We start from the raw sequence: 11,221 nt of genomic DNA on the forward strand, positions 1-11,221 counted from the left end.
ATCGCATGATATGATGTCCGCTAGCACGTCCAACTGTTTACTTCTGCTCCAATACTGTTCCAGGAAGACAGCTACAAACTCATCCAATGATGTAAATTCATGGGCTCTACTCCGAAAGAACATCAGGGGTTCGCCAATCAATAAACTAGTCAAACGAAGACGCCACATGCTCCAAGAGGTAGGTGCAAGAGTTTGTACTAATTTTATCTGATCAATGAATGGTTGAGGTTGCAAATGGCGATCAGTATTATCAAATTTGCCCAGTCCTTGTAATATACTATGTGAGTTGAGGTTATCTGTTTGAATCCCTTGAGGTCGTTGTTGAATATGATTTTCTAATGCTGTTATTTTTTCCTGTGTCATCTGCCATTGACTATTATGTGTAATTTTATTAGCGTTTATTTCTTGATTTAATTGAGTCAGAGTGGATTTTTGAATTAGTAGAGTTCCGTTTAAAGCTTTACAGGTTTCTGTATTTTGATTGATGCTACCTTGCAGTTGGTTCATTTTTGTGGACATATTAATCTGTTTATTTTGTATTTCTTTAATACTGTTAATATTTTTGTCAACTGTAGTTGTTAAATTTTGATTGGCAACGGTAATTTGTTTGTGGATTTCTTGATGGCAATCGGTCTTAATGTTATTTGTTATATCCTGAATGGGTGTAGTGATTTGTGTGGTTAGGTTATCTATCCTTTCGTTGAGTTCACAGGTAACCGTATCCAACCTTTCCGATAATCCTGCCGTAACTTTATCCTGACTTTCTTTCTGTAGAGTTATCATTGCTTTTAGTTCTTCCCTATGATTCTCTACTTTAGTCTCAATCTTATCCAACCGTCGTTCTACTGATTTTATAGCGCCTGCTGTCTCTTTCATGCCCTGTTCCACTGTTTGTTTATTTGCCTCTTTTATTGCAGCATTCTCTTTTTTAATCTCCTGCATCATATTATCCATTGTGTTTTGTAACATAATATTGAACATACTGCTAGTTTGTTCCATTATTACCTTTTGAAACGGATCTAGCTCTGTGACTGAAAATATACTTTGTTTGCCCAGGTGTGACTCGGCCTCTGGCGATGCGGGTTCTGCAGGCTGCTCCTCGCCCCCTTCAAAGTTGATCTCTGCTATCCGTTGATTCAATGGTGTGTCAGCGGCGTCGATTCGAGTGGATGATAGAGGTTGCAGACCTTGTGGATCGAAGACTATCGACCCGACACTTCCTGGTTCCCTTTCTCGTGGCGTATTGGCATCTACCATAGTGGGGTTTGATGTGCTTGGAGTCGACAAAGTGGGATCTGTGCAACCGCCGTACATATATGAAACTTCAGAGTTTGCGGGAGTGTGATTCATTGTGTCAAATATGATAAATGCTAATTAAAAAAGTGATAAAATAATAAGCGAAAATGCTTAAAAAAGAGACACAAACCGGGACTTACAGTGAAACAGTGATGTGCAAAGTGTTTGGATACTCAAAGACAAGGTATTTATACTTAAGTTTTTTATAATGCTCTAGCTCCCCCAATGTTCAGTTTTAATTCTTGACTAGTTTACAGACTGTGACTTATTTTCCAACCGGCTTAAATACATAATATATTCTTGACTAGAAAGTAATAGCAGTTTAGGCTTATAAAATATAATCTCTCTCTATAAACATATATTTTTTACAGTAATAATAATAAAAAATTTTCTTTAAAACATATAATTTCTCTTTATTTGAAGCTATTGATTCCCCAAAAGTAATACAAATTTTACTTTGCCTGTTTTCCTCAATACTCGTATAAGTTATCTATAATTTTCAATATGATTATTGACTTAATTTCAAATAATTATTCAATGAGCTCGGCTCTCATCATCAGTCCCACGTTGGTACGGCATGTTTTATGTCTCGTTATTCTTTATATTTTAATAACGATTAGCCTCCTGCTTGGCATCAGTCCGTAGAGCATGAAAATTTGATATAATTATATAATTAGGTCGTGGTTTTTTGATAGGATTCAGTCTCATAAAAATCTTTCTAGGCCTAGGTATGGGCTTCCCCTATAACTCTTGTAATTCATTAAAAATGAATATATATAAATATGATACTTATACTATAGTGTTGAGGAATAAAAATAAATTGCACACCATAAACATTTGATACATATATTAAACAATAATGCAAAAAAATAGATCGAGGCAAAAAATATATAAAGAGCGATAAAAAATATAATATAAAAATAGAACAATAATGGAAATCAGTAAAATATCACAGGCTAAACTTTATATTCTAGATTTATGGCACGAATCATTACCATGTGCCTTTATCTTAAAATCATATGCATCCTTTTGCATGTAGCTGCGATATGCGCTTGCTAATACTTGTCGACTTGGACAATTCAATTAAAAAATAGGTTCTTTGAGATCAACTCGATAAATTAGCCACTAATAATCCAAATATATATATTAAATTCTCTAGTACTTAGTAGATTTCTTTGTATTGAATATATATTTTATCTCAGGGTGCAAGATTCGGCACCTGACGGAATAGGTAGAGCCATTCATCTAGTGAATTAGAGCTATAACAAACTATCGCAAATTATATTGCAAAAATTAAAGACCATATGAATGTGTTTTAATAGCCTAGATTTTATACTTCTTTGATTCAATAGAATTTTCTGAAATGTATTGATCTATATTTTTTCTTCAATAAAATACCTTTAATACTAATTTTACTTGCGCAAGTATTTCTCTTATTATATTCTTAATTTATAATAAAAACCCTTTCGACGAGCTAGCTTTGATTATTAGATTAATTCGAAGCACTAGGGCGCCCATCACTAATTCAATATTTATCACTCACGTGTCGAAAATCTTCTTATAAGCCGCCGATGTCGATCCAACTCCTTATGGTCCTGGGATATGGTAGCCGGAATCGTCTCTTCCAAGGGTTTATAAAATATTTGAAATTGAAAATGACTTCTGCTTTACAAGAGCATCACAAAGTCTTTTAAGAAATTTAATAATTTGATCTAACTTTAACTTTTACAATTTATTAGCAAGGTACTACGCTCTAAAATATTTGGGGTCCTCTCATGGTGGCATTTGGCTGGCGAGTGCTGGTTCTCCTTTCCCAATTTTACAAATCTTATTTCCGACTTTCAAATTAACATGAAATTTGAATATCTTAGTCCTCCGCCATTTAGGTTCAAATAGATCGTACAAAAAATATCAAATTATTACTTAGGTTGTGCGTTTAATAATTTCTTTGCTTTTGAGCCATATCGATAACATAGACTATACAATATTTTAACATAAATCCAGAACATTTATATAAATATATAGAAATATTTTTGAATTGGCCTACAGTTGCCGCCTATTAACTGCCGTTGTGCTATTGGTGCATGCAAATTTGATTCAGTATTCATGCGCCTGGTACCTCCCATTTCCTGAATACACTTAATTATTTTTATTAGGTTTTTTACTTATGCTCTCTACATGCTAGCTAATATTCTATACACTAATATTTGTTTCATGCTACCTGATAGTTAGCCACGTGATCATGTGTTTTTTCACATTGCATACTGTTTGATTGCAATAGAGCTCTGCCAAGGGGTTTTGGTCAGATTCTACGTTGCTCGATTTGATTGATCTCTAGGTCGCCGATCCCTGAATGCATATACCTAACCTCAATCTTCGAAATATTTTATATAATAATATATTTATTAGCAACAAATTCTTTCAAATCCTTTTTAGATTTTTGTACTGTTTAGCCAGAACAAGCTGATGCTATCTAATCTTAATTGTTATCTATTTGGCGATATTAGCCAGTTACTTTATTTCAGACCTATAACTATTTCGGTTAGGGATTTTTATCTACCCAAATTTGATATTTTACAAGATGTAGAGAGGGAATTTTTCCCCTCAGAGGGAAATTATTTTTTCCCTCACTTCCTCCACCCCCCTCATCTATACTGGAGCAGGGGAAGGGTAAATCTATTTTTAGAACAGGGGATGGGCGAGGGTGAGAGGGTGGAGGCTATTTCGAGCAAAAAAAAGCGTCCAAAGTATCAAATCATACCTACTCTTGTTGTTCAAGGCTGAAAAACTTGGTTGGAATTGAACTCAAATATGGCTTGTTAGGTATTTCGCTCTAATCTAGGTTTTATTGCGATGGTCAAACAAGTCTTGGTTTTCATTCTTCTTGTTGATCGAAAGGCTGTCAAAGATAGATGAGATTAGAATAGGTAGGTAGAGTTCTTTACTTAGATAGTTACAATACACCATACTGGCTTATACACTAATTTCCATTAAATGACAGTATTTCTTATATTATTCAACAAATTTAACAAGGCATGAAAAATATATTAATGAGAATGAAAATTGAATGCAATTTGAATAACAATTATATGATATTGTAATGTAACTACATAAATTGGCCATGTTTCAGCAAATATTTGTCCGAGAGAGAGATAAAATAAGATATTTATTGATAATTGTTACAAGGCTGTTGCCTATGGTAACATTTGAAAAATTGACAATATAAAATCAAATCAAACTTAGGAGATAAATAATAATTTAACAGTTCCTCATCAGTATTAATCAATTACAAATTGAAGAAAATAATATTGTACATATTGAGTCATCAACACTATAGTGAGGTCAACGTTATAATGACAGTATTTGTTCAACTTTGGTTTTGCTATCCTTGTCTATCATTCGACAAAGCCAGTTGTTCTATCCTTTTCTAGGTCCACAACGATGCCAATTATGTTTTTGACAGTGTAGGAATATAATTAATTAATGCAGAGAATCAGCATCGCTATTCTCTTATCTTTATCCACTGCCATTATAACGTTGAACTCACTATATACTACACCTTTTCCAACTGTATTTGAGAAAGTATCAATTGTAATATTGAGAATAGTCATTTGTATTTGAGAAAACGTCAGATGTAAATGAGAATAGTCAATAGTATTTGAGAAGTCATCACTTGTAATAGAGAATAGTGAATTTTATTCGAGAAAGTATCATTTCAATTTGAGAACATACGAGTTGTAATTGGGAAATGATTTTAAAAAACCAGTACTTCCAGTACTTATATTCTTCATAACTGTACTCATTCAAAATAATATGGAAATGTATTTAATATTCCAATAAAACGTTTAGTTTTTGGATAAAACATTATTTTCAAGCCTCAAAATCCATTGAAGGATTGCATTTGTTCCTTCATCTGAATCAATTGATCAAGAGATTAAATTGATTGATGATAGAGTTTAATTGCGCCGTAAACATAGAGAATTTGATCTTCATCAAGTGGAATGTTTGAAGACAAAAGATACATTGCCAGTACATACATAGAAACTATTCACATTAATCATTCGTAAATAGTACAGGGGAAATAATTTCACCATTGAAAATATTAAATTTCCCCCATGCAAAGCCTATGCATAATTGGGATCATTATCGTTATCTGCATGGTTCTGTTGTCACAATAATTATATTGTGAAGATGACAAATCAAACTCAATACAGTATGGTTATAACATGCCATACATCAAGATAATCTGAATGAAATTTTCAAGGAAAAACTTCCCTGGAGGCCTCATTCCGTTATGTGGATATCCTCGTGGTGTCCTCATTTACCGGACCTGACACCTTGTCACTTTTTTTAATGGTGACAAAAAGCTTTTTTCTCAAAGCTCTTGTACATCAACAAACCACGTACTCTTGGAGCTGTGAGTGAGACAACAGCATAATTTAATATAATGTGATTATTCAATGTGGTTTTTGCTCAGTAATGAATTAGCCACATAGGGAATGCATGCCCCAGAGCCTTCAATGGAACATTTGAAGATATTCTCAATATGACGGATCACGATAATGCGTGGGTAGAAAACCTAGTCATTGCTTTGTTATTAGAAATTTGAATCATGATCGACAAAATATATATATGCACCTTCAACTTCAAGCAATACGATATATATTATAATAATGAATTCCAATTCTGATTTCGATTTCAATAGAATAGGAAAAATATGCCAATAATATGAGTAGACAATCAACTAACCTGTTCAGCATCCTCTTCAGTTACCGGTATTCCTGCAAATTGAAAGAGCCTCATAGCCAATTCTGGAAAAAAATATTTAAAGGAATAGAGGTATTGTGAATAGAGCTTATACTAACAGAGATGTTTGGAATTTGAATGAAACGCAAAACACTATAGAAATCCACATTGTTTCTTACATAAAGTGTATAATCTTCTAGATTGATGCAAGAATAAATACCAGAGTACCATAGGCCTACTGTATGGTGAATGGTTTTGCCCATTATTGATGGAGAAACACATGCAACCTTCATCCTACCTTTCACCTTCATTGATTACATTAATCAGTTTCCTTTTCTGTTCCTTATATCCATATTCCTCATTCGATCCATCCTTGAAACAGAACAACTTCAACGCAAGAAATCCATTTCCATATCATTTATTCTTTGAGTGTCTCGTTTTGTTAATTCATAATTTCCAGAGCAATAGAGCAATATACTCTATATGATGGAATGATAAATTATAATTTTTGTAAGGTTTGTAATATTTTTGGACCAAAGTATGGAATTAAATCTTTTGTTGCCTGCCTGGACTGTCCAATGCTACTCGTGATTTCTCTTTTGGAATTGCTCTATGATGATATTAAGCTGTCTAGGTATTTATATCCATCACCTTATGATCTACAACTTGTAGATCCTCAGCTGTTCCTCCTGAGACAAGGTATTTGGTCTCCTTGAAATCTATTCTCATTACATATCCTTCATAAGAATCAGAAAGCTTCCTGATGATATTCCTGAATAATATTTGTATTAATAATAACAACAATGTTATTATCATTAGTACAAAGCTATGCCAAAGTTATAAAATCAAAATAATTTGTTATCATCACAATCAAACCAATAATAATAGGATAAATAGACTTATATAATAGAACAAGAACCCCAGCAATAATAATAATTCAATCATGGCAATATATTCAATACATGACAATATTATATAAAGAGATGAGAATTTGGCCGGAGGATGATGATGATGAGGAGGAGGAGGAGTAGGATGAGGAGGAAGAGGAATTGATTGATTGATTGAGTACTTTATTTATGTAGATTACAATATATACTGTCTCATACACTTATATACAATAGCTTACAATACAGCAAAATTATAGATGAATTCACATGATATAGAATGAAAAAATAATTATTGAACTGTATATGATATGAAAAAGCAATTTGTAATATAATAACTATAGATAATGATTATATTGTTATGCATCTACATAAATTGGCAGAGCTTTGGACAAATCAATGTCCATTCTTCGGAAAGAATATTAAAAATATCCTCCCCACTAACTCTCTACCAAAACGTTAATTTCATTATTTAAACTAGGGATCTATTTATTAATGGAAATATTGTGAAAGTTTTAATCAATATGAATATTTAAGAGAAAAAAACAGAAAATTGATAAAGTAAAATAATTATATAGGTAGATAAGATCAAATAACTGATTAATAAAATGAAGTAGGCTGAAAGTAGATCAGGGTAATCAACTTTAAGGAAGATTGATTGATTGATTGATTGAGTACTTTATTTATGTAGATTACAATATATACTGGCTTATACACTTATATACAATAGCTTACAATACAGCAAAATTATAGATGAATTTACATAATATAGACTAGGAAAATAACTATAGAACTGTATATGATATGAAAAAGCAATTTGTAATATAATAACTATAGATAATAATCATATTGTTATGCATCCACATAAATTGGCGGAGCTTTGGACATATCAATGTCCATTCTTTGGGAAGAATAATAAAAATATCCTCCCCACTAACTCTCTACCAAAACGTTAATTTCGTTATTTAAACTAAGGATTTATTTATTAATGGAAATATTGTAAAAGTTTTAATCAATATGGATATTGAAGAGAAAAAAAAACAGAAAATTGATAAAGTAAAATAATTATATAGGTAGATAAGATCAAATAATTGATTAATAAAATGAAGTAGGCTGAAAGTAGATCAGCGTTATCAAATTTCAGTAATATACAGCAGTATGCAGTGGATAATTGAAATAACATGAGTTTATATAATATATATATATATATATACAATTCGTTCTATAACATGGTTTAAAGGTTTATATTGGTGGAATGGGTGAGGGATGGTTGTCATGTGATCGTTCTAGGGCCGGACAGTTTCAGTCATTTGCTCCAAAATATGTTTTTTTAAAGTCAGGTTGAAGCTCGCTCGGCTCTCGATAGACCTGATAGAAACAGGAAGTGTATTCCATGCACGACAGGCACTGACTAAGAAGGATTTTGTGAAAATAGTAGTTCTATGATTGGGTATCCTTAAAGTACTTTCTCCGGTTCTAGTATGTGAAGCATCTATCCTCCTACCTTCAGAGACAAATTTGAAATCATCTTTAAAATAGTTCGGATTACCGTATTTCAAGATATCTCTAACAAGCTTGACTATTCGAAAAAGCCTCTGATCGGGAAGCTTCAATGTTGAACTAGCAATGTGGGCTGGGGTGATATGATCATGGCGTTGGAGAGAGTAGACGAAACGTAGACAATAATTTTGGCAACGCTGTAGTTTATCATTCAGAGTGACTTGCATATCGTTAAGAACAGAATTACAATACATTAAATGTGGGAAGATGAGAGATTGAACCAATAATAATTTAATGTTTCTAGGGAGGATATCGTGCATTTTCTTCAATGCATGCATGGCTGAGAATACCTTTTTACAAGTTTTGTTCACTTGTTCTGACCAGTCAAGAGTATTATTCATAATAATGCCTAAATTTTTAACTGAGCTACAGTATTATTATTTAGCGTATGGCTTTCAAGACGTATCAATCAGTATCCATTCCATTTTCAGGATCATCATTGGAATAATCCCTTGTCATATATCCAGTCCGTTTAAGTAAGCTATTGACTCTGGAGTTGCCATCAAGAAATCTTCTTCTGTTCCTCCTCTGAAGGCTGTGATTGCACACTCTTTCACTATATGGTCAATTGTTTGTTTTTCCCCACATTCACAGGAGGGCGATGGTATTTTGCCCCATTTATACAACAAGTCACCACATCGACCGTGCTTGGTTCTAATTCTGTTTAGAGTCGACCAAGCTTTCCTTGGTAAGCCAAAACCTGGTGGCTTTTGGGAGAACCATGGGATTTGATCTCGCTGCTTCATAGTCCATTCCTGCTGCCATGCACTAAGCAAATTGAAGTTCTGTTCTGTAGCAGTATCGATTGCAGTTTTTGTTGGTGGCTTTCTTGATCGCAAGCGGGTTTTATTTGCATTTTCAATATCCTCATGTATTCTCAGGTCTGGGTTATTTGAAATTTTTTCAAATTCTCTGATGAGAGCATTTTTACGACGCAGGTTTGGTGGTGGTATGTGGCTTAGAACTGGAAGCCATTCAGTAGGTGTTGATTTGATGACTCCACTAATCATTCCCATTGTATTGTTGAGTTGGGCATCTATTCTGTGTGTGTGAGGACTGTTTAGCCACACAGGTGCACAATATTCAGCAGCAGAAAATACAAGACTCAGAGCTGTTGAGCGCAGGGTTGAAGCTGAAGCCCCCCAGCTAGTTCCACAAAGCTTTTGAACAACATTATTCCTGGTCCTCAACTTTTCCGCTGTTTTTGTTAAGTGGGCTTTTAAGGAGAGAGTTCTATCGAGTGTTACGCCGAGGTATTTAGGAGTGCTGTTATGGAGGAGCAATGTGTTCTCAAATTGAATTTTGAGTTCTTTCTTGGCAAGTTTGTTGTTTAGGTGGAAGCATGAAACCTCTGTCTTGCTGGCGTTTGGCTTCAAGCGCCATTGTCGAAAATATCTTCCAAGTTTTTCCAGATCTTGAGTTAAGACTTCCTCTGCTTCTTCAAATGATTTAGACCCAGTTGCTAGTACCCAATCATCAGCATAGCCAAACTTTTTAGACTGAGTCTCTGGCAAGTCAGCAATGTAAAGACTGAAGAGCAAAGGTGCAAGGACTGAGCCTTGTGGCAGGCCATTTTTCAGTTTTCTTTGTGTACTCTTGTTGGCACCCATGATGACTTGGAATGTACGATCACTCAGCATGTTGTTTAGAAGACGAGCTGTCAGTTTACATGGGATTACCTGAAGAAACTTATATATCATACCCTCCCTCCAAACTGTGTCATAGGCTGCAGACAAGTCGATGGAAGCAGCGGAGGTTTTAAGCCTCTCCTGGAATCCTCTTTCAATGAATGTGGTAAGTGACAGAACTTGATCACAGGTGCTTCGCTTTGGTCTAAAACCAGCCTGTTCAATTGGTATTACATCAAAGATCTTCTGACAAATTCTGTTGTAGATTAGCCTTTCCAGTAATTTGAAGAGTACTGATAGTAATGCTATAGGCCTATAGCTTGCTGGCAAGTCTGCAGGTTTTCCAGGCTTCAAAATTGCTATTATTTTTGATTGCTTCAATTCCTTTGGTATGTTACCTGTCTGCATAATATCAGTGAAAAATCTTGCCAGCCATACTTTAGCATATTTTCCACAGTTGATAAGGAATTCTGGATTTATGTTATCAAATCCTGGTGCTTTACCAGGCTTTGTGTCCCTGAGTGCAAATCCAATTTCTTCAGGTGAAAAAGGCTGACCATATTCTGTTGCCATTGCTTCATTTTTCAGCTTTTTCAGTTCATGCTTAATCTTAATTGAATGTTCCTTATCTTTTGGTACTCTGGATGTGGCTGTTATATGAGATGCTAGTAGCTTAAATTCAAGACTTCTGCTAAGAATTTTTGCGCAATCCCCGAGAAATAAGGAAAAATTTTTGCGCAAATCCCCCTCCCCCTCCCCCCTCGCCCTCTGCGCATGCGCAAACTCCCCCTCTCCTTCTCCCTCTCCTTCTCCTTCTCCCTCTCCCTCTCCATCTCCTTCTCCCTCTCCCTCTCCTTCTCCCTCTCCTTCTCCTTCTCCCTCTCCCTCTCCCTCTCCTTCTCCCTCTCCCTCTCCTTCTCCCTCTCCTTCTCCCTCTCCCTCTTCCTCTCCTTCTCCCTCTCCTTCTCCCTCTTCCTCTCCCTCTCCCTCTCCTTATCTTATCTCCCCTCTCCCAGTGAGGACGAGGAGGAAGAGAGATATATATCTCTCTCAGTGAGGGAAAAAAAATTTCCCTTTTTGGAGGAAAAACTCCCTACTGACAGATTA

At 34.7% G+C, this 11,221-nt stretch overlaps 1 protein-coding gene across 1 annotated transcript; it reads right to left on the bottom strand.

The window, feature by feature from the left end:
• Positions 1-8,941: 8,941 nt before the first annotated feature.
• On the bottom strand, positions 8,942-10,687 carry LOC111047100 (probable RNA-directed DNA polymerase from transposon BS). Its single transcript, XM_039435256.1, has one exon. It carries the CDS (start codon positions 10,685-10,687, stop codon positions 8,942-8,944), a length of 1,746 nt encoding a protein of 581 aa, XP_039291190.1.
• Positions 10,688-11,221: the final 534 nt, after the last annotated feature.

This window comes from Nilaparvata lugens, chromosome 9, assembly GCF_014356525.2.
Source record: "Nilaparvata lugens isolate BPH chromosome 9, ASM1435652v1, whole genome shotgun sequence".
Classification (NCBI taxonomy): Eukaryota; Metazoa; Arthropoda; class Insecta; order Hemiptera; family Delphacidae; genus Nilaparvata; species Nilaparvata lugens.